This window comes from Podarcis bocagei (genome assembly GCF_964188305.1).
Source record: "Podarcis bocagei genome assembly, contig: HAP1_SCAFFOLD_231, whole genome shotgun sequence".
NCBI classification, from domain to species: domain Eukaryota; kingdom Metazoa; phylum Chordata; class Lepidosauria; order Squamata; family Lacertidae; genus Podarcis; species Podarcis bocagei.
The window spans coordinates 65,904-92,927 of NW_027670217.1; the positions used below are offsets into that span (position 1 = coordinate 65,904).

Consider the following 27,024-nt stretch of genomic DNA (forward strand, 5'->3'; position numbering starts at 1 on the left):
CATATTGGTGACAGCCCAGCCCAAAGCTCCGGATAATCTGGGCAAGGGGTCGCATAAAGATGTTAAAGAGCATTGGGGAGAGGATTGCGCCCTGCGGCACTCCACACACCAAGGAGTGGCGCAACAACAAATAAGGTTTCATTAAAATTGGGGCGTTGTTTCTTCACTGTTTTATATCTGCACCAGTAACTTTTCATAATTTGAACCTCCATGAAGCTCTCCAGAGGCGAGACCAGCTTGGGAGGGAAACGTCCGTTGGAGCAAAGCATTCCATTGTCGTTTCTCATTGGTTGCCTGGCCATTTCCCTGCCCATTATGACATCAATAACTGCCATGGGCACTTGATCTCAACCTGCGTTGACCACCAAACCTTTCTACACTCATTTTCCTTTCATCTGTTGGCTTACTATGGATTTGAAACAGTGAGACTTTTAAGGGTGAAAAACACCTCTCTAGCCCCTGTCCCAGGTTGGCAGCAAAATCATTCCCTCATATTTGCTCAGCAGGTAGGAGGCAATCATTTTTCCCCCTCGTTTTGTTTTCCATTCTTTTCAAAAGATGCAAGAATGTGGGTAGAACACTTACTGGGTTAGGGCGGTCTCTTGCAAAATGATTCATTATTTACACAGCTCCATTAGTGTCCGCTGTGTGTTGCATTGTATCATATTGTTATACTGCACCCCAATTTCTGAGAGATATTTCAGGGTTTCCAATCTGCATATAAGGTCATATTCCTTCAAATGACATCACTGGAGATTTGTGACTTTTTTGATATATGGTATTATTTGCCCAGATCTACAGGCTGAGCATAACTTAACTCCAAGAGATGTCCCAAAGTTTACATATTTCAATAATTTCTATATCATTTCATAATTCCCTCCAAGCAGTTTACAGATTAAACAGAACATTACGAAATACAACATTACAAAAGAAGATCAAATATAGAATACAATAAATATCCTAGTTTAAATAAGTATAATTAACAGGAAGACAATGTATTTGTGTAAACATAACTTGGGGAGAAACATTCCAAATAAAAAACACATACAGATACAGATCCAAAACTCAGTCTCTCTTCATCGCTGATTTTGTGTGTCCAAAATCTTCTAGACAACTTTCTAGGGGCCGCTTATGAGCTGTATGTGTTGCAGGATTTCAACAGGATGCTCTATTGGGAATCTCAGGTGAGCTCCACACGCAGTGGAAGTTGCTCCCAGTACCAGTCACCACACAGAAATGGCTTAAGGTCCGAATAATTTACTATTGCAGAAGATAAGGCTCACTAAAACAGTTCTGGATATAGATACACGCAGCTTGTAGGCTATTGCAGATACAGATATGTACAGATATGTATAATAATAATAATAATAATAATAATAATAATAATAATAATAATTTATTATTTGTACCCCGCCCATCTGGCTGGGTTTCCCCAGCCACTCTGGGCGGCTTCCATAGAAACCAAAAATACAGTAAAATATCACACGTTAAAAACTTCCCTGAACAGGGCTGCCTTAAGATGTCTTCTGAATGTCAGGTAGTTGTTTATCTCTTTGACATCTGCTGGGAGGGCGTTCCACAGGGCGGGCGCCACTACCGAGAAGGCCCTCTGCCTGGTTCCCTGAAGCTTTGCTTCTCGCAATGAGGGAACCGCCAGAAGGCCCTCGGCGCTGGACCTCAGCGTCCGGGCAGAATGATGGGGGTGGAGACGCTCCTTCAGGTATACTGGACCGAGGCCGTTTAGGGCTTTAAAGGTCAGCACCAACACTTTGAATTGTGCTCGGAACCGTACTGGGAGCCAATGTAGGTCTTTCAAGACCGGTGTTATATGGTCTCGGCGGCCACCCCCAGTCACCAGTCTAGCTGCCGCATTCTGGATTAGTTGTAGTTTCCGAGTCACCTTCAAAGGTAGCCCCACGTAGAGTGCATTGCAGTAGTCCAAGCGGGAGATAACCAGAGCATGCACCACTCTGGCGAGACAGTCCGCCGGCAGATAGGGTCTCAGCCTACGTACCAGATGGAGCTGATAAACAGCTGCCCTGGACACAGATTTGACCTGTGCCTCCATGAATAGATGTGAGTCCAAAATGACTCCCAGGCTGCGCACCTGGTCCTTCAGGGGCACAGTTACCCCATTCAGGACCAGGGAATCCTCCACACCTGCCCACCTCCTGTCTCCCAAAAACAGTACTTCTGTCTTGTCAGGATTCAACCTCAATCTGTTAGCCGCCATCCATACTCCAACCGCAAAGTATCTCTGTTGCTCCAAATAAACTCCACCAATTCAAGATGTAACACTGGACAAGTAACACCAACAGACTGATGTCTCACATACTAACTGCAAGCTAACAGATAGATAACTGAGCCGACACGCATTAATCACAGATACAGTTGTGGCACTGGGTGAATGCCCAGTGCCTGGGCTTGCTAGCATACATGAGCCAATATCAACATTCCCCCAGCAGCGCTTCCTGCTAAACGAATCGGAGAATGTTTGGGAGACAGTCCTTGCAAGAGCTTAGCAGCTGGGAAGACTCGACGTCGACGCCCGGAAATGCAGGTAAGCTCCTCTCGCTGATGACACAGTCATAGGGTGCTTCCAGAGGTGGTGATCTTCCTTCACAGCTGGAGGCAGCAATGCTTCTGAATACCAGTTTCTGGAAGACGCAAGAGACGAGAGGGCACTTGCGTTCAATTCCTGCTTGAGGGTTTCCTGTTGTTGCATCATGTCCTCATTCTTCAGAAAAGGAAGCATGTTTATGAAAATGCTCTTGAGTCTGCTGCCTGGAGAATAAAGGTAAAGGTAAAGGGACCCCTGACCATTAGGTCCAGTCGTGGCTGACTCTGTGGTTGCAGCGCTCATCTCGCTTTATTGGCCGAGGGAGCCGGCGTACAGCTTCCAGGTCATGCGGCCAGCATGACTAAACCGCTTCTGGCGAACCAGAGCAGCGCACAGAAATGCTGTTTATGTTCCCGCTGGAGTGGTACCTATTTATCTACTTGAACTTTAATAATAATAATAATAATAATAATAATAATAATAATAATAATAATAATAATAATAATAATAATAATTTTTTATTTATACCCCGCCCTCCCCAGCCAAGGCCGGGCTCAGGGTGTCTTACAAGCAATAATAAAAACAAGATGAATGATTACAACTTAAAAACAAAAATAAAATACAACATTAAAATAATGGAACATTAAAATATTAAAATGTAGCCTCATCGCAGGAGGAGAAGGAAAAGAAAAAAGAAAGAAAGAAAGGGAGGGAATCAAATTGGCTCCAAGCCGAAGGCCAGGCGGAACAACTCTGTCTTACAGGCCCTGCGGAAAGAAATCAGATCCTGCAGGGCCCTGGTCTCATGAGACAGAGCGTTCCACCAAGCCGGAGCCAGTGTTGAAAAGCACTTTGACATGCTTTTGAACTGCTAGGTGGGCAGGAGCAGGGACCGAGCAACAGGAGCTCACCCCGTCGCAGGGATTCGAACCGCCGACCTTCTGATCGGCAAGTCCTAGGCTCTGTGGTTTAACCCACAGCGCCACCCGTGTTTAACCTGGTTTTACCTGGAGAATAGGTTTGTCTTAATTGCCAGCACACATCACAGCTTTGCACATGGAGGCTTCCACTACGTCGGGGTGCAGAACCTCCAGCCTGCCAGAGGTCCATTTTGTCTCATCGGGCCATTTTCCCCAGACCAGTACACCCAGTGGCGTAGCGTGGGTTGTCAGCACCCGGGGCAAGGCAAGTAATTTGCGCCCCCTAACCTGCCGCCGCTGCCAGCTTCTTCTTGCTGCTGCCTGGTCTGGTCTGGTGTGGTTCTCTCCCGCGCTCAGCACTGCGCTGGGCGGCCGCTGCACTGTCCCTCCCCCAGACAGTCCCTCTCTCTCTCTCCGCACCGCACGCCTGGCACCCACCCCCTCCACAGTGGGCGGCGACCCAGCAGCTCGGATTCGCACAGCCAGCACTGCAGTGAGAGAGAGAGAGTGAGCCAGGTAGGGGCAGAGAGCTGAGAGTGCGAGCGCCCCCCCCCCAGATGTTGCGCCCGGTGCGGCTGGCCCCCCCTGCACCCCCCACGCTACGCCACTGAGTACACCTGCCCTTCAGCTGACAAGACTGGTGGCAGCACAGGTGGGAGGATAAGGTTTAGTTCTGTCTCTGGACAGCTCAGCTGCTTGGAGCGTGGGGCTGATGATACCAAGGTCTCGGGTTCAATCCCCACATGAGGCAGCTGCATATTCCTTTAGACCAGGGGTAGGCAACCTAACTCTTCCTCCTACCCGTGATCACCGAGATCGGTTGTCCCAGTGCATCCCCCCCTGTGGAACATGCCCCAGCCATTTTATGGGCTGGGGCCCACTCCCCGGCAGCCCTGAACCCTCCCCCTAAAAACAAAATAACACCTTAAACAAACAAACAAAACCAATAAAACAATACAAACAAAAAATGTAAAAATTACAAAAACATCAAAATAAAAAAAATAATAATTCCCCAAGCCCAACCAAACATCCATCCCACCCCCACCCCCCACATACAAAAAATCCAAAGAAAATTTTAAAAAACATTTTAAAAACACTCTGTGCCTCTCCGGCAGTAACAACTGTCCTGGGCCAGGTGGTAAGTGGCAGGAAAGAGGAGGGCCCTCAGGCACTCACTCAGGGAGTCCTCCTGGGCAGCAGGCCGCAAGCAGCACGCAGCACACAGTCCTTATGAGGCCCCAGGCCAGATGATAAGTGGCAAGAGCAGGGCCCTCAGGCACTCACTCAGGGAGTCTTCCTGGGCAGCAGGCCGCAAGCAGCACACAGTCCTTATGAGGCCCCAGGCCAGATGGTAAGTGGCAGGGAGGAGCAGGGCCCTCAAGCACTCACTCAGGGAGTCTTCCTGGGCAGCAGGCCGCAAGCAGCACGCAGTCCTTATGAGGCCCCAGGCCAGATGGTAAGTGGCAGGGAGGAGCAGGGCCCTCAGGCACTCACTCAGGGAGTCCTCCTGGGCAGCAGGCCGCAAGCAGCACACAGTCCTTATGAGGCCCCAGGCCAGATGGTAAGTGGCAGGAAGGAGCAGGGCCCTCAGGCACTCACTCAGGGAGTCTTCCTGGGCAGCAGGCCGCAAGCAGCACACAGTCCTTATGAGGCCCCAGGCCAGATGGTAAGTGGCAAGAGCAGGGCCCTCAGGCACTCACTCAGGGAGTCTTCCTGGGCAGCAGGCCGCAAGCAGCACGCAGTCCTTATGAGGCCCCAGGCCAGATGGTAAGTGGCAGGGAGGAGCAGGGCCCACAGGCACTCACTCAGGGAGTCCTCCTGGGCAGCAGGCCGCAAGCAGCACACAGTCCTTGTGAGGCTTCAGGCCAGATGGTAAGTGGCAAGAGCAGGGCCCTCAGGCACTCACTCAGGGAGTCTTCCTGGGTAACAACACTCTTTCCTAGTTTCTGATTTAAATTCTGGTACTTCTGTTTCCAGTAGTCTCCACCTCTTCCCCCTCCTCTTCCTCCCCCGATCCTGTATCCTCCGCCTCTTCCTCTGTCCCCTCTCCCCTCTCCTCCAGTCCCTTATTCCTTTAGACCAAGGGTAGGCAACCTAAGGCCTGGGGGCCGGATGCGGCCCAATCGCCTTCTCAATCCGGCCCACAGGCGGTCCGGGAATCAGCGTGTTTTTATATGAGTAGAATGCGTCCTTTTATTTAAAATGCATCTCTGGGTTATTTGTGGGGCATAGGAATTCGTTCATATTTTTTTTCAAAATATAGTCCAGCCCCCCACATTGTTTGAGGGTGGACCAACCCACGCCTGAAAAAGGTTGCTGACCCCTGCTTTAGACGTTTGCTGAAAACTTGTCTGTTGTTTAATTGTGTTTCATTGCTTTTAGATGAGTTTAGCAGTTTTTAAATATTTTAAATTTGTTTTGTTTCGTTTATAATTTTTTAAAATAATAATAAAGGGGTTTTTTTTTTTGTTTTTTTGTTTTTGCTCCTTTGGGCTCCTCTGGGAGGAAAGGCGCAGTATTTACTTATTAAATTAATAAACTTGTTTCAGATTCACCAAGCTCAGACTCCTCCCAGACAACATTTAGTTCTGAAGCTTCTGAGGGAGAAATGAGGGGTGTCATGCGCTTCATGCACCAGTTTCTCCGCAAAAGCCACCAGGTATCTGCACCCCAACCCTGCCCTCGCTTTCCCTGCTACGACATGAGTTCCTTAAAAATGGAGGGGGTGGGGGCTTCTTCCTCCAGTCACATAATTCAGGAATACTTTGAATTGGGCTCGAACCCAGCAAAGTAGGCACGGCACTGGAGTAAAACATTCCCTGCGGAACGCCCCCAGAAGAGTCGTAGTTTCCAAATCTTTCTGGGGGCAGCCCCGCAGAGAGCATGTTGCGGTAGTCAAGATGGCTTGCCGCTTTTGCTAATCCTTCTTGAACTCATCTTCCTGTCCTTGGTTGGGGAGGCTAGGAATTACCTGAGAAGGTCAAGTTCCTGGACTGCATAGACCTCATCAGCGCAAACCTCGACAGCAGTAAGGTGGGCTACATTGGTCAACGTCACTACAACCCGACCCTGATAAGAGAAACTCTCATGGTGAGTAAGCCGACCCGTGTACATGTGAGTGCGAACGATGAAAATAGTCTGGCTCTGGTTGAAGCTAATCTAATTTCCTTAGGGCCCGGGACCACTAGGGTGTTGCTATTTATGGACCTTGAGGCTCTCCGTGGGGCATACTGGGAGAGGTGGTCCCGTAGGTACGAGGGTCCTAGGCCGTGAAGGGCTTTAAAGGTCAAAACCAGCACCTTAAATCTGACCCTGTACTCCACCAGGAGCCAGTGCAGCTGGAAAAGCGCTGGGTGAATATGCTCCCATGGCAGGGACCCCGTGAGGAGCCTCGCTGCAGCATTCTGCACCCACTGGAGTTTCTGGGACAGCTTCAAGGGCAGCCCCGCGTAGAGCGAGTTACAGTAGTCAAGCCTGGAGGTGACCGTCGCATGGATCACTGTGGCCAGGTCGGGGCGGGAAAGGTAAGGGACCAACTGCTTGATGCGGCGAAGGTGGAAAAATGTCGCCTTGGCTGTTGCTGTAACCTGCGCCTCCATGGAAAGGGAGGCGTCAAGGATTACACCCAAACTCTTAACGGAAGGCAATGGCACTAATTGGGCCCCCGCAAGAGAGGGGAGTTGGTCCCTCATCCCCATGCCATCCCGACCCAGCCATAGGACCTCTGTCTTCGAAGGATTTAGTTTCAATCAGCTCCCACGAAACCATCCAGCCACAGCTTCCAAGCATCTGGTCAGTGTGTCCGGGGCTGAGTCGGTGTGGCCATCCATCAGCAGATAGAGCTGAGTGTCATCAGCATATTGGTGACAGCCCAGCCCAAAGCTCCAGATAATCTGGGCAAGGGGGCGCATAAAGATGTTAAAAGCATCGGGGAGAGGATTGCGCCCTGCGGCACTCCACACACCAAAGAGTGGCGCAACAACAAATAAGGTTCCATTAAAATTGGGGTGTTGTTTCTTCACTGTTTTATATCTGCACCAGTAACTTTTCATAATTTGAACCTCCATGAAGCTCTCCGGAGGCCAGATCAGCTTGGGAGGGAAACGTCCGTTGGAGCAAAGCATTCCATTGTCGTTTCTCATTGGTTGCCCGGCCATTTCCCTGCCCATTATGACATCAATAACTGCCATGGGCACTTGATCTCAACCTGCGTTGACCACCAAACCTTTCTACACTCATTTTCCTTTCATCTGTTGGCTTACTATGGATTTGAAACAGTGAGACTTTTAAGGGTGAAAAACACCTCTCTAGCTACTGTCCCAGGTTGGCAGCAAAATCGTTCCCTCATATTTGCTCAGCAGGTAGGAGGCAATCATTTTTTCCCCTCGTTTTGTTTTCCATTCTTTTCAAAAGATGCAAGATTGTGGGTAGAACACTTACTGGGTTAGGGCGGTCTCTTGCAAAATGATTCATTATTTACACAGCTCCATTAGTGTTCGCTGTGTGTTGCATTGTATCATATTGTTATACTGCACCCCAATTTCTGAGAGATATTTCAGGGTTTCCAATCTGCATATAAGGTCATATTCCTTCAAATGACATCACTGGAGATTTGTGCCTTTTTTGATATATGGTATTATTTGCCCAGATCTACAGGCTGAGCATAACTTAACTCCAAGAGATGTCCCAAAGTTTACATATTTCAATAATTTCTATATCATTTCATGATTCCCTCTAAGCAGTTTACAGATTAAACAGAACATTACGAAATACAACATTACAAAAGAAGATCAAATATAGAATACAATAAATATCCTAGTTTAAATAAGTATAATTAACAGGAAGAGAATATATTTGTGTAAACATAACTTGGGGAGAAACATTCCAAATAAAAAACACATACAGATACAGATCCAAAACTCAGTCTCTCTTCATCGCTGATTTTGTGTGTCCAAAATCTTCTAGACAACTTTCTAGGGGCCGCATATGAGCTGTATGTGTTGCAGGATTTCAACAGGATGCTCTATTGGGAATCTCAGGTGAGCTCCACACGCAGTGGAAGTTGCTCCCAGTACCAGTCACCACACAGAAATGGCTTAAGGTCCGAATAATTTACTATTGCAGAAGATAAGGCTCACTAAAACAGTTCTGGACATAGATAGACACAGCTTGTAGGCTATTGCAGATACAGATATGTACAGATATGTACAAGTGCAAAGTATCTCTGTTGCTCCAAATAAACTCCACCAATTCAAGATGTAACACTGGACAAGTAACACCAACAGACTGATGTCTCACATACTACTGTAACTGCAAGCTAACAGATAGATAACTGAGCCGACACGCATTAATCACAGATACAGTTGTGGCACTGGGTGAATGCCCAGTGCCTGGGCTTGCTAGCATACGTGAGCCAATATCAACATTCCCCCAGCAGCGCTTCCTGCTAAACGAATCGGAGAATGTTTGGGAGACAGTCGTTGAAAGAGCTTAGCAGCTGGGAAGACTCGACGTCGATGCCCGGAAATGCAGGTAAGCTCCTCTCGCTGATGACACAGTCATAGGGTGCTTCCAGAGGTGGTGATCTTCCTTCGCAGCTGGAGGCAGCAAGGCTTCTGAATACCAGTTTCTGGAAGACGCAAGAGACGAGAGGGCGCTTGCGTTCAATTCCTGCTTGAGGGTTTCCTGTTGTTGCATCATGTCCTCATTCTTCAGAAAAGGAAGCATGTTTATGAAAATGCTCTTGAGTCTGCTGCCTGGAGAATAAAGGTAAAGGTAAAGGGACCCCTGACCATTAGGTCCAGTCGTGGACGACTCTGGGGTTGCGGCGCTCATCTCGCTTTATTGGCCGAGGGAGCCAGCGTACAGCTTCCGGGTCATGCGGCCAGCATGACTAAGCCACTTCTGGAGAACCAGAGCAGCGAACAGAAATGCTGTTTATGTTCCCGCTGGAGTGGTACCTATTTATCTACTTGAACTTTAATAATAATAATAATAATAATAATAATAATAATAATAATAATAATAATAATAATAATAATTTTTTATTTATACCCCGCCCTCCCCAGCCAAGGCCGGGCTCAGAGTGTCTTACAAGCAATAATAAAAACAAGATGAATGATTACAACTTAAAAACAAAAATAAAATACAACATTAAAATAATGGAACATTAAAATATTCAAATGTAGCCTCATCGCAGGAGGAGAAGGAAAAGAACAAAGAAAGAAAGAAAGGGAGGGAATCAAATTGGCTCCAAGCCAAAGGCCAGGCAGAACAACTCTGTCTTACAGGCCCTGCGGAAAGAAATCAGATCCTGCAGGGCCCTGGTCTCATGAGGCAGAGTGTTCCACCAAGCCGGAGCCAGTGTTGAAAAGCACTTTGACATGCTTTTGAACTGCTAGGTGGGCAGGAGCAGGGACCGAGCAACAGGAGCTCACCCCGTCGCAGGGATTCGAACCGCCGACCTTCTGATCGGCAAGCCCTAGGCTCTGTGGTTTAAGCCACAGCGCCACCCGTGTTTAACCTGGTTTAACCTGGAGAATAGGTTTGTCTTAATTGCCAGCACAAATCACAGCTTTGCACATGGAGGCTTCCACTACGTCGGGGTGCAGAACCTCCAGCCTGCCAGAGGTCCATTTTGTCTCATCGGGCCATTTTCCCCAGACCAGTACACCCAGTGGCGTAGCGTGGGTTGTCAGCACCCCGGGCAAGGCAAGTAATTTGCGCCCCCTAACCTGCCGCCGCTGCCAGCTTCTTCTTGCTGCTGCCTGGTCTGGTCTGGTGTGGTTCTCTCCCGCGCTCAGCGCTGCGCTGGGCGGCCGCTGCACTGTCCCTCCCCCAGATAGTCCTTCGCTCTCTCTCCGCACCGCATGCCTGGCACCCACCCCCTCCACAGTGGGCAGCGACCCAGCGGCTCAGATTCGCACAGACAGCACTGCAGTGAGAGAGAGTGAGTGAGCCAGGTAGGGGCAGAGAGCTGAGAGTGCGAGCCCGCCTCCCCCCAAGATGTTGCGCCCGGTGCGGCTGGCCCCCCCTGCACCCCCCACGCTACGCCACTGAGTACACCTGCCCTTCAGCTGACAAGACTGGTGGCAGCACAGTTGGGAGGATAAGGTTTAGTTCTGTCTCTGGACAGCTCAGCTGCTTGGAGCGTGGTGCTGATGATACCAAGGTCTCAGGTTCAATCCCCACATGAGGCAGCTGCATATTCCTTTGGACCAGGGGTAGGCAACCTCAGGCCTGGGGGCCGGATGCGGCCCAATCGCCTTCTCAATCCGGCCCACAGACGGTCCGGGAATCAGCGTGTTTTTATATGAGTAGAATGCGTCCTTTTATTTAAAATGCATCTCTGGGTTATTTGTGGGGCATAGGAATTCGTTCATTCCCCCCCCCCCCAAATATAGTCCAGCCCCCCACATTGTTTGAGGGTGGACCAACCCACGCCTGAAAAAGGTTGCTGACCCCTGCTTTAGACGTTTGCTGAAAACTTGTCTGTTGTTTAATTGTGTTTCATTGCTTTTAGATGAGTTTAGCAGTTTTTAAATATTTTAAATTTGTTTTGTTTCGTTTATAATTTTTAAAAATAATAATAAAGGGTTGTTTTTGTTTTTTTGTTTTTGCTCCTTTGGGCTCCTCTGGGAGGAAAGGCGCAGTATTTACTTATTAAATTAATAAACTTGTTTCAGATTCACCAAGCTCAGACTCCTCCCAGACAACATTTAGTTCTGAAGCTTCTGAGGGAGACATGAGGGGTGTCATGCGCTTCATGCACCAGTTTCTCCACAAAAGCCACCAGGTATCTGCACCCCAACCCTGCCCTCGCTTTCCCTGCTACGACATGAGTTCCTTAAAAATGGAGGGGGTGGGGGCTTCTTCCTCCAGTCACATAATTCAGGAATACTTTGAATTGGGCTCGAACCCAGCAAAGTAGGCACGGCACTGGAGTAAAACATTCCCTGCGGAACGCCCCCAGAAGAGTCGTAGTTTCCAAATCTTTCTGGGGGCAGCCCCGCAGAGAGCATGTTGCGGTAGTCAAGATGGCTTGCCGCTTTTGCTAATCCTTCTTGAACTCATCTTCCTGTCCTTGGTTGGGGAGGCTAGGAATTACCTGAGAAGGTCAAGTTCCTGGACTGCATAGACCTTATCAGCGCAAACCTCAACAGCAGTAAGGCGGGCTACATTGGTGAACGTCACTACAACCCAACCCTGATAAGAGAAACTCTCATGGTGAGTAAGCCGACCCGTGTACATGTGAGTGCGAACGATGAAAATAGCCCTAAAAAACTCCTCCTAACGGAGCCCAAGGAAAGATTAGCACTAGAAGTGTTGTATAGTGGGAAAGATGGGCAACAGACACAGCTCTTTTAAGCAACAGCTCTTTATTACAGCACTTAGCAGTACTCTAAGTCTCTCTGAACAGTGAAGCTGGCTGCCTTATATAATGCTCAAGAACCTGTAACAGTAACAAATTCCAACTAGCTACCCAATCGGTGAAAGCAACTCTCAATCCTTCATTTGCATACTGGTGGCCCAGAGTGAGAACTGCAGCCAGTCTGAATACATAACAAAAAGCCCACAGCTTTATGGTTTGCCCGTTTTGACCCTGCCTTGGGCTCTTTAAGAATGACTTTGCCTTGGTAATTGTGTCTCTGTTTGGCTGTGGGAAAACCATCGTAGGAAAACCTCAAAAAGGATATCATTGAGATAGGGCAGAAATGGCCTAGCCTGGATGGAGGAAAGGTTACATCATTGGGGGCTCCTTAAACATAAGATGCTAGCTTAGTCGGTAGTACATGAGACGCTTAATCTCAAGGTTGCGGGTTCGAGCCCCACGTTGGGCAAAAGATTCCTGCATTTCAGGGGGTGGGACTGGATGACCCTGTGGTCCCTTTCGACTCTACAGTTCTCTGATGTATAAGTATAGGGGGAACATGTGCAGCCAAAACAGCACCACCCACTCATAAAGAGAGATGTGTAGCCAAAACAGCACCACCCATTCATAAAAAGAGATGTGTAGCCAAAACAGCACTACCCATTCATAAAAAGAGATGTGCAGTGGCGTAGCGTGGGTTGTCAGCACCCGGGGCAAGGCAAGTAATTTGCGCCCCCTAACCCGTGGATTTGCGCCCCCTAACCCGTGGATTTGCGCCCCCTAACCCTAACCCCCAGATGTTGCGCCTGGTGTGGCCGGGCCCCCCTGCACCCCCCACGCTACGCCATTGGAGATGTGTAGCCAAAACAGCACCACCCATTCATAAAGAGAGATGGAAAAGCACAAACCAAAAAACACAACTCCCTGAGGGGGAGAAACTCCCGAAAACAGCCCAGAAAGGACTGGGCATGTTCGGGGGCTTTGTAATGCTTGCAGACCTTGTGGAGAGAAATGGGGAAGCAGGTTGGAGGGGGAATAGAACAAAATGCCCTAGAGCACTTCATGCTGCAACTCTGGGTTGCAGCTCCCACTTGTGCACTACAAGAATGCGTCTCATGAAATCTCCATGGATGCCGTCCTTTTTTTGCCGTTCCAGTTCCTTCTTCTTGAAACGGGATCCCGGTTGGTCGAGGAGCGGATCATGGCCTTGTCCAGAATCACCAAGCTGGTCTGCTGCATCACGTCCCATTGCACACCCAAAGTGAGGCTCAGTCGCCCATTCCCAGGGCTGGTTTGGTTTAGCAAACTGCGTGGAAGTAGTTCAGAAAACCTCCAAACTACACCTGAAAGGAGTTCCCATAACTGCTGAACAATTCACCTGCAGTTTTTAGGGTTGCCATGTTCTGAAGAGCAAAAAGAAAGGACACATTTTCAGATTTTTACTTTTAGCTATGGATCGCTATGGCGAATCATGAAAAATAATGTAAATGGAGCAGTTCACTCTCTGCACGTGCTTTAAGATACTTTCTTGCTGTTCTTAGGTACAATTCTATGCTTCTGTGATTTTACACTCCAGCCCAGCAGCTTTTAACCTTCTGCATGGTGGGGATTATTTCAACTTGAACAGTTTGTCGAATCATAGAATCACAGAATCACAGAATCGGAGAGTTCGACATGAACTGAATTTGCTCACTTTTCCCCAAATGAGGGGTGCTAAAAAATTGTAACACGACTTGGGAATTCAAAAGATATTTTGGCTAAATTAATATAATTTAGTTTTGCTTAGTGAGTAAAATTGCATAGAAATCATTAGAAATGATTGCCAAGTACTTGCAGTTATACTATATATTAATATGGCATTATTTTTATTTTTATTAAGCAATACGTGGCATTTTCAGAAGGTAAAATTAAAATTCTTTGGTTTTCCAAAAACCGTTTATGTGCTTCTTCCTCAAACGTACTTGCCAAGCTAAATGTTGTCCAGTCACAAAAATAATAGCAGATTTGAATTCCTCACACCCCAAACCATTTTTTAAAAGATCCCTCACTGAAGGAATCTGAAAAAATTAAGTTTCACCCCGTAAAATAACACTCTCTAGTAGCCCATGTCAGTGTGCCACCTTCACAGGAAAGAGTAAAGGGGTGCATTTGGGGATATCTTGGCAGCAGGGTCCAAATCCATAGGGAGGTTGATTAAGGTCTGCTTCTCTTTGCACCCCACTGCAGCCATGGTGGGTGGCATGACACAAAATGGCTGCTGTGGGGTGTATGGGATGGCACAAAATGGCTGCCGTGGAGTGCGTGGCACGACACAAAATGGCTGCTGTGGGTTGCATGGGATGGCACAAAATGGCAGCTGTGGAGTGTATGGGATGGCACAAAATGGCTGCTGTGGAGTGCATGGGATGGCACAAAATGGCTGCCATGGGGTGCGTGGCACGACACAAAATGGCTGCTGTCAGGTATGTGGCATGGCACAAAATGGCTGTTGGGTGTGTGGCATGGCACAAAATGGCTGCCATGGAGTATGATGTGGCACGACACAAAATGGCTGCTGTGAGGTGTGAGGTGTGACACAAAATGGCTGCAATGGTTGCTGTGGTGTGCAAGGGATGGCACAAAATGACTGCTGTGCATGGCGTGACACAAAAAGGCTGCCGTGGTGTTTGAGGCATGACACAAAATGGCTGCTGTGGAGTATGTGGTATGACACAAAATGGCTGCCACACTTGAGGAGGAGTAGAAAATGAGATTCTCTCCTGCAGGGAATGAAGGACTTCAAGATGGGGAAGCTGGCGGGGCACCTGGCGCTTTGCAGCAAGGACTCCAGCGAGAGCGTGTGCCACTGGGCGGCTGACGCACTCCACTGCCTGTACACCCTGATCCTTCACCAGAAGAGTAAGAGCAAGGACCCGCCGGCCTTCCCCAAGATGGTTCCTGGCGGGGAAAGGGAAATAAATGGGTTGGCATGTTGGCAAGAGCTGGGAAGCGGGATGTCCCACCAGAGGAGATAAAGCAAAAAAGGGTCTTCACTTAGAGCGTCTTCAGATTAGCAAGGGTGGCTTCGCCTTCTGAGCCTGCCTGGTGGAGGCTTGTTTCATGGCTGCTCCTGCTATTCCCCCAGGCTGTCTGTCAGCCCAACCCTGCCTTTCTGAGGGCCGGGTGGAGAGCCCTGGAGGGCCACCTTCAGGGTCCGGGTCTGAGCTTCCCTGCTGGCCGGCCTGAAGGAGTCTTGGGCAGCCTCCTCTCGCTCCTGCATCCCCTCTCCGCACCCTGCTTAGGGGTGACCATGTCCCTTGACCAACTCCTCCAGCTCCACTTTCCGTTGGGGTGACCCACTGGGGAAATCCGTGTCGCGTGGTCCTTCAAAACCTCCAAAGGCCACCGTCCCAACGATAATACATTGTGAGTATTGGCACCTATTTTTGGGGGGACAGGTGCAGCACTGTATATCTATATATCTATATGTATCTATCTCTCTCTCTCTCTATAGATATACCGTATATACCGTTTCTTTGCATCTATCTACAGCTATAGCTATACAGTGGTACCTCTGGATGCGAACGGGATCTGTTCCGGAGCCCCGTTCGCATTCTGAGTAGAACGGAACACGCGACTATGTGTCTGCGAATGCACAGGTCGCATTTCGTTGCTTCCGCACATGCGCGTGACGTCATTTTGAGCATCTGCACATCCGTTCTGCAGCCCCGTTCGCATCCTGAGTAGAACGTTACACGCGACTGCGTGTCTGCGCATGCGCAGGTCGCATTTCGTTGCTTCCGCGCATGCGCGTGACGTCATTTTGAGCGTCTGCACATCCGTTCTGCAGCCCTGTTTGCATCCTGAGTAGAACGGAACACGCGACTGCGTGTCTGCGCATGCGCAGGTTGCATTTTGTCGCTTCCGCGCATGCGCGTGACGTCATTTTGAGCGCCTGCGCATGCGTGAGCGGCGAAACCCGGAAGTAACGCGTTCCATTACTTCTGGGTAACCACGGAGCGTAACTTGAAAACGCTCAACCTGAAGCATATTTAACCCAAGGTATGACTGTATCTATATCTATCTATCTATCTATCTATCTATCTATCTATCTATCTATCTATCTAATCTCTGAGTTTCTTTGTACATTTCCTTAGGCCTGATGAATCATGAGAACGACACAGAATATATGGAGCTTATGCAGGACTGGAAAGAGGAAAAGATCTTATGGCTGGCCTGGTTCTCTGACATCAGCACCACCACTATGGTAAACCTTTTTCACCAGCTCCAACGTGTGTCTTCTTCACACCTGGCAATTTTGGGCATGGACCTGTTTTACAGGTGCAGCTGAAACGAATGTAACCAACACAGGAGTTTGGAAACCCATCCAGTTCATCTAGATTAATAAAATTATGTTTTGTTTATAAAAAGGAAGCACGTCCAGTTGCGCACAGGCGCATGCAGAGAGGCAGGGCGGGCTGTGTCTTGGTGTTTGCCGCGCAGCCAAGGGCACACCTGGGTTTTGAGCTAGTGATCGTATAACTTAGCCCAGGACTTGTGCTTTGACTGCCAGTGGCTCTTCAAAGGTCCTTCTCTGCTCCGCTGCTGTATCTGAGATCGTTTCAATGAGAGAGTTTTAAAAAAGAAAGAATGAATATGAAAAATGCTCAGCACTCAGAAAACTGAGTGATGGTGGGGACAGCAGGGATAAAAAAAATATATATAGAGGGAGAGGGGTTGCAATGGAGTATCCAAGAAATGGCCTGGCTGTCTGGCTGTCAGGTAAGAATCCTGAATAGGACCATTTAATGCTGCAGATTTTTAATTCCTAGTCCCAGTCCCCACTCAGAGGGCTCATCCACACATCAACTTGCCCCACAACTTTCCCCCAAGTAAAATCAATTTTTACTGCTGAATCGGAGCAAATGTCAATTGGCTGGCCTCTATTTTTAGCACTGGTTAGAAGTGTGGATGAGCCCTAACACTGGACTGTGGTCTTTCCTATGCATAAGGAGAGCACTGCGACCTTTCCTGCAGCACCAGAATCATAGAATTGGAAGGGACCACAAGGATCATCTCGTCCAGGGTTTCCCAAACTTGGGTCTCCAGCTCTTTTTGGACTACAACTCCCATGATCCTTGAGCACTGGTCCTGCAAGATAAGGAAGATGGAAGCTGAAATATACTCAGAGTAGTCGCAAAGTGATTTCATGCTCTTTATTCAGCTCATAGTGGTGAGGAGGAATGAATGAAAGTCCCCTCAAAGTATCTGCTTTACATAGGCGCCGACTCCATGGGGCTTGAGGGGGCCCGAGCCCCCTCAAAAATTCATTTGGGGGGGCTCTGCCCCCCCCAATAATCTCCAGCGCCCCTCCAGCAGAGCGCCATCGCCGCCCCTCCCCCAGCCCAAAATGCACAGGGTCGGGCTGCATGCCTCCTGCCCTCCCTCCCGAGCAAAAGCTCCACCCAATTTCCTTCGGAGCTGATTAATAGGCGCAGCACGCTCTCCCCTATTCGCTCACGAGGAGGCGGCACCACTTTATTTGCATATTCATGCGCTTATTTATTATTCATGAGCTTTCCCGGGCCCCCCCAATATTTTTTATAAGTCCGCGTCCCTGCTGCTTTATATACATTATTTACACAGTGGGCTGCACATGATTGGCTAATTCTGGAATTCTACTGTAAGCCAATCAGGTTGTGGATTCACTTCTATCTGGAGCATGATTGGGTGGTTCCTGCCAACCAATCATACTGCTGCATTGTTCTAGGACCAATCAGACTGCTGCATTCTGAATCCTATTGTTCTAGGACCAATCAGACTGCTGCATTTTGGATCCTATTGTTCTAGGACCAATCAGACTGCTGCATTCTGAATCCTATTGTTCTAGGACCAATCAGACTGCTGCAGTTTGGATCCTATTCAACTCAGTACATAAGAGAAGCTGTAGTCCAGCAAGAGCTGGAGACCCACATTTGGGAAACCCCGATCTACTCCAACCCCCTGCAATGCAAGAAGCTTTGACCCAAAGTGAGGCTCGAACCCACAACCCTGGGATTAAGAGTCTCATGCTCTACCGACTGATCTTAAGGAGGGTCCCATAGCGAGTCAGCTCATCCCAAGATATGATCCCAGCCATGGTGGATCCCAGCTCTTTGGTGTAACCGCCACCAGGCTTTCAACGCACCCCTTCCCTTTTCAGAAATTCAAGAAATGCCTCCAAGGCGACGAGCAGATGGACTTCCTCCTCGCAGCCATCAAGGGCATGAGGGACGACAACCTTTACCACACGAAGGCTGCCATCCTGATGCTGAAAGCCATGCTGAGGGATTCCCAGCCCGTTTTCATGAAGGTACGCTGCCTTGGAGACTCCTGTTCCCCCTTCTCCTCTCTCCCCAGTCACCTCTTCCCTCCTCTTTCCCCCTGCAGGTGCCCAAAACCACCAGGTTCATGTATCTGAGTCTGGAGCACATCGGAGACCCGCAGGCCCGCCTGGAGGTCTTCCGGTTCCTCTTGCTTCTGGGGAAGAGCCGCCCTCAGGATGTGGTGAAGACCCTCCTGGCCTGCTCTGTCCAGTGTGACAGGTGAGCGAGATGGGGACAGGGGGATAAAAAGAAAAAGGATTTAAAATCCTTTTCGTACTGGCTAAATCAGTGGTTCTCGAACTTTTTTCTCTGGGCCACACTTTCAGAATAAAAATTTGCCTGTGACACACCGAATTTTTGTCGATAAAAATATATTGGGAAAGAAATACTGTATTTTTTGCTCTATAAGACGCACCAGACCATAAGATGCACCTAGTTTTTGGAGAAGGAAAACAATAAAAAAAAATATTCTGAATCTCAGAAGCCAGAACAGCAAGAGGGATCACTTCATAGTGATCCCTCTTACTGTTCTGGCTTCTGGGATAGCTGTGCAGCCTGCATTCGCTCCATAAGACGCACACACATTTCCCCTTAATTTTTGGGAGGGAAAAAGTGAGTCTTATAGAGCAGGGGTGTCAAACTCAAATTGTATCGGCCTAAAATATTTGAGCAGGCTGAGACCCCTGAAGTTGATGGGCTTTTACCGTATTTTTCGCTCTATTGGACGCACCGGACCACAGGACGCACCTAGTTTTTACAGGGGAAAATCAAGGGAAAAAATATTATCCCTCCCCCCCAGCCCCAAAGAGCAACGGACAGGCTGCTTGCAGCCTGTCTGCTTCTCCCAGAGCTTCTCGGGGCTGCGGGGGAAGCCCGGGTTCCCCCACCAGCCCCAAAGAGCAAAGAAGCCAAGACAGCACACGGGATCCATAGCCGCGCAACCTCTCCAGCCAGGAGCTAAACCTCTCCAGCGCGGCTAAAGAAGACAAGGCAGTGAGTGCGATCTATCCCACTCACTGCCCTGGCTTCCTCTTTAGCCTTGCGCAGCATCTTTAGTCTTGCGCAACGGGATGGATTGCGCCTGCTGTCCACCGGGGCTGGACTAGATGACTCCTGGGGTTCCCTTCCAACCCTGCAATTCTATGACCTCGGAAGGTGTTTGGGGTCTCCACCACTGGAGGCTTTTAAGCAGCGGTTGGGGGACCATCTGTCTGGCGTTCTTTAGCTGTGATTCCTACATTGTGAGGGGGCTGGGCTAGATGACCCTTGGGTGGCCCTCCCAACTCTATACAGTCCTACAGTTCTGCAGCAGGAGATCCACAGCCACTTAGAATCATAGAATCATAGAGTTGGAATAGACCACAAGTGTCATCAAGTCCAACACCCTGCCAAGTAGGAAACACTATCAGAGCACTTCATACAATGCCCACACCATCCGAGCACTTCACACAGTGCCCACCATCAGACCACTTCACACAATGCCCACTCCCAATTTTCATCTGAGAGACATGTGGCTTCAGTGTCTAGGCAGGTACCCCCCTACCTGCCACACTTCCCCCACCCCACTTAAGCTAAGGGAATTCCTGCCCAGAGAAGCTCCCAGGATGGATCGCGCTCGCTGCCCTGGCTTCCTCTTTAGCCTTGCGAAGCCTCCCCCCCCCTGCCAGAGACGCGGCAGCCCGTGGGACGAGGCGGGCGGCTTGCGGGGTCGTGCCGGTGGGGGACCTCCGGAGGCGGCCTCTCTGCTCACCACCTCCTTCGTGCTGAAAGGCGACGCGGCGCACAACCAGGCGATGGTGCACTGGACGGGCGAGAACGGCGGCTACGCGGGCCACATGAGGAGGTCTGGCGGGCCGGATTCGGCCCGCGGGCCTTGTGTTTGACACCCTGTTATAGAGCAAAAAATACGGTAACTCCTAGCAGTGCTTGATTTATAACACAGAACACAACTACTTTGTAATATGATCATGGGACGTCCAGAAAGTATCAAACAATACAGCTATGTAAGAAGGTGAATCATTTCCAAAATGTAATTATAAACGAGCATGAAACTTAAGTATGTGTACAAACTCAGTGAGAGGTGTGAGCTTACTTTTGCCAGGTAATCTCATTTATATCAGGGTGGAATGTAGACACACATTAAAAAACACTGTGAAAATGCTTTTTTAAAAAAGCGTTTTGAAAAATATATTGAATTTGCCATAAGCTCATCACTGCCATCTAGTGTCATGTTTGTATGATTCAGGTAGGTAGCCATGTTGGTCTGACGCAGTAGAAATATATTTTAAAAATTGATAAAAAATGTCCAGTGGCACCTTAGAGACCAACTAAGTTTGTTCTTGGTATGACCTTTCATGTGCATGCATCGTATCTATGTTTGTATGATGCACACTTAAAACGTTATATTTGCAGCTGTATAGCTGAGTCCCAGGTCTCATTTGGGACAAGCAAACTCTCATCTCATCAACGCAGAGATGCCTTTCTCTTTTCCGCTCTCTCATATTTGTCAGAGCTGAACATCCCTGCTCACAACAATAGGTCATGGAGAACTGCAGAAGAACAGCCAATGCTCTTTTCCTTTTTTTAAAATTAAAAGCGCATTTATTCACAAGTTACACTCCATCTTTCTCCACTCCCACAGAATGACCCCTCCAGTCCTAAGTCCCACATCACTGCCTAGCCAGTGCTCTTGAAGAGAGGGGCACCACACACATACTGGTCTAAATCGCCTTTCTCTCGTTTTGCCGTAATCTGAACGCATTTTGTGCGCCAACCGAAGCCCCTGCTTCCCCCCCCCCTCGCAGCACCGCCTTCGCCATGTGGAACAGGTTAACCTGCTTCTCCGACACTGCGCAGAAGGTCCTTGCCGTGTTGCAGTCCATCCTGCAGGAGCAGCCGATCTACTGGGATGGCCCCAGGGTTAAGGCCTCCTTGCAACCCTTGGCTGTAAGTGCTGGCAGGACTCTGGCCCCCAAGAAAGCACCCAAAGAGCAAAGCGGCCCTGTGCGTGACATCTCCAAGGCCCATCCCCGGGGCCTGTCAGAGGCCACGAGTCAGAGGGAAGCGACCCGCCTCGGGCGGCGGACTTCCACAGGGCAGTGCCACTGTAAGCACAGCACCCACCTCTGCTGGGTCACACAGTGGCAGCACTTCCGGATACCTCTCCCGAAGCCACCACACGACCCTGGTAAGGGAGGCAAGGTGGGGGGGGGCGGGGGGCACCCTTGCCTCAGGCGGCAAAGTGAAACAGACCCCAGAGATGCCTCTTTGGCATCCGGGTGGCCATTTGAGGCACCTAAGGACGTGGCCAGGAAGGGAAGTGGGCGGGAAATTCCTCTCCTTGCTCAGGTACGATCAGGCGCCTTGACCGACCTCCCAGGCCAACTCAGCGTTTTACGAGATCTTGAGGCGCCCGTCCCCAGCCTGCCGCGAGGTGCTGAGAGAGATGTTCGCCACGCTGTCCATAGCAGTCCTCTGCCAAATCTCCTTCGCCGTGTACTTTACACCAGAGGAGACAGATGTCTACACGACGGCCTGCATCCGCCAGGAGATCCCCACCCCTCCTGCTCCCTTCAGGTACGCTTCTTTCGGTTCATCCGATTTTCCCTGTTTGTCACAGGCAGGGTCGACTGATACTGCGGTAGCCCTCTAGCCAGGGCGGCCGGACGTACGCACACAGCTCCCTGCTGAGCCAGACTTCACTCCTCGTCCGGCCCAAGGTTGTTTTTTGGGAAACTGTCTTTTTAATTTGTGACATGATACACAGCGACAGCCTCCACTTAAAGAATGGCAGCTTCTGTATTGTCACGCCAGGCTGTGCTTTCGCAAGTTTCTGGTCCTCAAGGCTGCATGCAGAAAAAAGCCTGTAAATGCATGGGTGTTTTCTTCGAAATGCTTAGCGGCGTGGGGATCACATGCGAGTGACGGTAGCCAGGATTGCTGTGATCAAGGGAACAACTTCAGCACAAGTTGGTCTCCGCACCCCAACCCCTGTGGTGCCCGGGACTCTGTGAGAGCCAGCTATCTTTTACCAGCATAAACTATGAGGCACAATGGCCTACCCAAATCACTGAGGTAATGCATGCCACCCCTTTGAGGAACTGCTGTAAACCCAGCACAAGAAATCCATTCTAATTCGGATTTGTCTCTGTGTGCAGGTCTGCTTTGAAAACTTTCAAAGGCCTCATCAGGCGTGCAGGAGATGAGGACCTCATCCTCATCATGAACAAGAGGAGAGGTTCAGAACTCCTGTTGCATCGCAGGACCCACCTGAAAGGTCTCGCTCTCTTTGCCAGGTAAGCACATCGCTCTTAAAAGGAGCAGCGAGATCTGAAGAGTTTCCAAAAATCTTTGGGGGAGATCCCTATGGCGTGGAACTTCATATCAGCCCCATAAGGGTCTGGACGGCATTGAATGTGGACTAAGAGGGCAGGGGAGAGTGAATGGAACCAAGCACCTTGAAAGGGAGGAGGGAGATAGAGACTCTGAGGTCTAAAACCATTTCATTGTCCAGATAGGTAATTATTATTATTATTATTATTATTATTATTATTATTATTATTATTATTATTATTATTATTATTATTTTATTATTTATACCCCGCCCATCTGGCTGGGCTTCCCCAGCCACTCGGGCGGCTTCCAAAAAAATATTAAAATACTGCAACATATCAAACATTAAAAGCTTCCCTAAACAGGGCTGCCTTCAGATGTCTTCTAAAAGTCTGGTAGTTGTTGTTCTCTTTGACATCTGGTGGGAGGGTGTTCCACAAGACTGGCAAGACTGGCCCGTACGGGAAGGGGTACCTTTACTTTTACCTTTAGGGACGCAGGTGGCGCTGTGGGTAAAAGCCTCAGCACCTAGGGCTTGCCGATCGAAAGGTCGGCGGTTCGAATCCCTGCGGCGGGGTGCACTCCCGTCGTTCGGTCCCAGCGCCTGCCAACCTAGCAGTTCGAAAGCACCCCCGGGTGCAAGTAGATAAATAGGGACCGCTTACAAGCGGGAAGGTAAACGGTGTTTCCGTGTGCGGCTCTGGTTCGCCAGAGCAGCGATGTCACGCTGGCCACGTGACCCGGAAGTGTCTTCGGACAGCGCTGGCCCCCGGCCTCTTGAGTGAGATGGGCACACAACCCTAGAGTCTGGCAAGACTGGCCCGTACGGGCAGGGGTACCTTTACCTTTACCTTTACCTTTACCTTTACCTTTACCTTGACATCTGGTGGGAGGGTGTTCCACAGGGAGGGCGCCATTACCAAGAAGGCCCTCTGTCTGGTTCCCTGTAACTTGGCTTCTCGCAGTGAGGGAACCGCCAGAAGGCCCTCGGCGCTGGACCTCAGTGTCTGGGTAGAACGATGGGGGTTGAGACGCTCCTTCAGATATACTGGACTGGGGCCGTTTAGGGCTTTAAAGGTCAGCACCAACACTTTGAATTGTGCTTGGAAATGTACTGGGAACCAGTGTAGGTCTTTCAAGACTGGCGTTATGTGGTCTCGGCGGCCGCTCCCAGTCACCAGTCACCAGTCTTCTAAAAGTCTGGTAGTTGTTGTTCTCTTTGACATCTGGTGGGAGGGTGTTCCACAGGGAGGGCGCCACTACCAAGAAGGCCCTCTGTCTGGTTCCCTGTAACTTGGCTTCTCACAGTGAGGGAACCTCCAGAAGGCCCTCGGCGCTGGACCTCAGTGCCCGGTAAAAGGATGGGGGTGGAGACGCTCCTTCAGATATACTGGACCGAGGCCGTTTAGGGCTTTAAAGGTCAGCACCAACACTTTGAATTGTGCCTGGAAATGTACTGGGAACCAGTGTAGGTCTTTCAGTACCGGTGTTATGTGGTCTCGGCGGCCGCTCCCAGTCACCAGTCTGGCTGCCGCATTCTGGATTAGTTGCGGTTTCTGGGTCACCTTCAAAGGTAGCCCCACGTAGAGCCCATTGCAGTAGTCCATTTCTCAGTTCATACCAAGAAGCCGTTTTCAGGTGTCTCCAAAATAGGAGCTGCCCATAAACTTTGATGGAGAAATCAAATAATTAATCATGCCTGGGATTGGGCCACTAGCATGTCCAGTCCTCCCCGTCACCCATTCAGCGAGAATGGAATCCACTCTGCAGCATTTTGTTGCAGGGCCTTCCTTGTGTATCCCCATAGCTAGCTCAGGTGGTGTGTTATGACAGCTCTGTAGTCAAAGCACGAGGGCTGAGAAGCAAGAGGGAGGTATGCTCCGCATGTTCCCCGAAAATGGAACAGAATATCGGGAAAGAAGACATGGCTGGCTGGATCAGGGGGGAAGAACACTCCATTTTGCAATGTTTTGGACACCCAGTGTTTCTGTTTTTCAATGACAAGAGAGATAGTCCGGGGCGAGGGAAGCGAAAGGATGTTGCCTTACTTGTTGGAGATTCTGGAAAGCGAGGGGTATCCGAAGCACATCACTGTGATGCCTTTCTTAACTGAGGTGAGCCTTGTTTTCTGGAGGTAGGTGGGTCTGATTAATTGCACAGCTGATCCGCCCCAGCCCCTCTTAGACTCCCATCTGCTTCCCTCAAGAGCATCATAGCCAAAGCCATTCCCCTAACCCACATTTTTGGCAAATCAAGCTGTGCACAGTTGTTTTCAGCGGACTGCAAAGGCTTCCAGAGCCCAGCGCACTGCGCCTCCCAAGCCACAAAACTTAGCTGTGGTCACGTCTGCTTTGTGGTGGGCCCTGCGTCTCAGCTGCTTGAAGGAGTTTGCAGAGACCAGTGCAGAGAGCTTTGCAAGCCCTGACGACACATATTTGGCTCCTGTGGGCCAAACAGGGAGGTCTGGCAAGCAGAGCTGCTCCCCCCCCCCCACACACATAAGGCATGCTGAGGCAGTCGCCTCAAGAGGACACACCCAAGGAGCACGCAGCTTGATAACAATAATAATACCTTTATTGTCATTGTACAACCTGTGTACAATGAAATTAAACAAGCCGCCCCCCCCCAACACTCAATCTCTTATCGAACAACACACCACCTCGCAAGTCAATTTCACAGTGTCATTTTCTGTTCAACAGCCTAACAGGCCACGGATAGAAGCTATTTTTTAGCCTGTTGGTACGGCTGATTATACTTCTATATCTCCTGCCCGAGGGTAGAAGATTAAAGAGGTGATGGCCGGGGTGTGAGCCATCCCTGATAATTTTTCTCGCTCTCCTAAGGCAACAATCCCTTGCAATGTCATCTTGCTACCTCCTGGCCTCCTCCTCCTGCTCCTCTTTGGCCTGATCCAGCAAGCTCTTCTCGTGTTTTCATGTTCAAGGCCTGCTGCTGCCAGTTCTGCACATTCTTCTTCCGTTCTAGTTCCTTCATAAGGGAGCCTTAGCGCCAGCTATGGAAGATAGCATCATTGAGCAGCTGTGCCGGCAGGTGAAGGCCAGCCGGTTGGAGCTCAGATCCCTAGCTCTCGACGGCATGATTTGCTTTTTGGATCATCAAGAGAAGGTGAGAGACACACAGTGATCTACCAGCAGACCAATAGGTCTTCCCAGTGGGTGGGGAGCGTGCCATCCTCTAGATCAGGGTTTCCCAAACGGGGGCCTCCAACTGTTTTGGGACTACAACTCCCATCATCCCTAGCTAGCAGGACCAGTAGTCAGGGATGATGGGAATTGTAGTCCCAAAACAGCTGGAGGCCCCCGTTTGGGAAACCCTGCTCTAGATATTGCCTAATTACACCTGCTGGACAGAGGTTGACTACCACTGTTCTGTATTCTCAATATTATTATTATTATTATCATTATCATCACCAGTTTTCAATTTATTATAGAACCACAAAGATAAATAAACAATAGCAAAAATTCAATCAGATATCTAATTAAAGGCAGGGCATGCAAAACCTAAACGAACTGAATAACACACAATCTAAGATCATGACAGCACATTTCTCTAGAGGGCATGGGGATAGATACCTGTGAGTCTGAAACTAAGCTATATGAAATAAAATCCCTCCACACTGAGTAGAAATGACCAGAATATTCCTGTCCATTAGAGACCCATAGCTTATGTGTTACTTTTTTCTGCAGTAACTAAATTCCAAATATTTTTATACCATAATGATATTAGTCTTTGGGGTTGTTTTTTTTACGATTTCCATTGTTGTGCCTTAGGGATCCCAGCAACATCTGTGTCGGATGTTCCTTCTGGCAAAATGTCTTCATGGTACATGTCCACGTATTTAGTAGGGAAAACAGAGGAGAAATCTGAATATGTGTTTTGATAATATCTAGTATCGCCTGATGAATTTTCTTCCAGAATAAAAGCAACCTGTGGGCATTCCCACCAGATATGGGGAAGGAAAATCCCTTTATTCCTGCAAACTCTCCAACAGTTTGGTGAACAGATGTGGAATTCATAAGGAACATCTGCATGTGCAGATGCTGATCTTTTAATGGCTTGGAATCCGAAATACTTTCTGGCCCATGTCTTCTACGCCACCATTTTAATCTTTTTGACAAGGAGGGCGGGGAACCAGCCATGAGGTTTTGGTTCTCTGTGGCATCTTGTGTTCTGTTCAAAGCTAAAGATTCCCCGGAAGAAAGACACGGAAACTAACTTTGTTGCTTCTCTGGAGATCTGTGACTCAGCCTTTTGTGTCGCGCAGATGAAAAAACTGAAGACTGCCTTTCCAGATATCATAGCCAGGCTGCGCGACGCTGACAGAGACATCAACGTGAAGGCTCTCAAGCTCCTGCCAGACCTCCTGAAGTGTCAGAGCAGGGAGGTGAACTCCCTCACCGTCGAGGTGGCCACCAGCGTGATGCCACTTTTTGACGACGTGAGTCAGGCCAGGTGCAGGTGGAGCAGCAGTGGGCG

General features: G+C 49.4%; 1 protein-coding gene across 1 annotated transcript; it reads left to right on the forward strand.

Annotated features, from left to right (window-relative positions):
• Window positions 1–350: 350 nt before the first annotated feature.
• Window positions 351–27,000, forward strand: LOC308579594 (maestro heat-like repeat-containing protein family member 7; the record flags this gene model as incomplete). Its single annotated transcript, XM_081214182.1, has 15 exons — window positions 351–468; window positions 2,466–2,560; window positions 6,030–6,139; window positions 6,445–6,570; window positions 13,008–13,112; window positions 14,617–14,749; window positions 15,988–16,097; window positions 18,033–18,182; window positions 18,260–18,414; window positions 21,000–21,141; window positions 21,575–21,771; window positions 22,353–22,490; window positions 24,533–24,641; window positions 25,513–25,653; window positions 26,729–27,000. Coding segments are annotated over exons 2-15 (1,958 nt in total), but the record flags the coding sequence as incomplete, so codon positions are not given.
• Window positions 27,001–27,024: the final 24 nt, after the last annotated feature.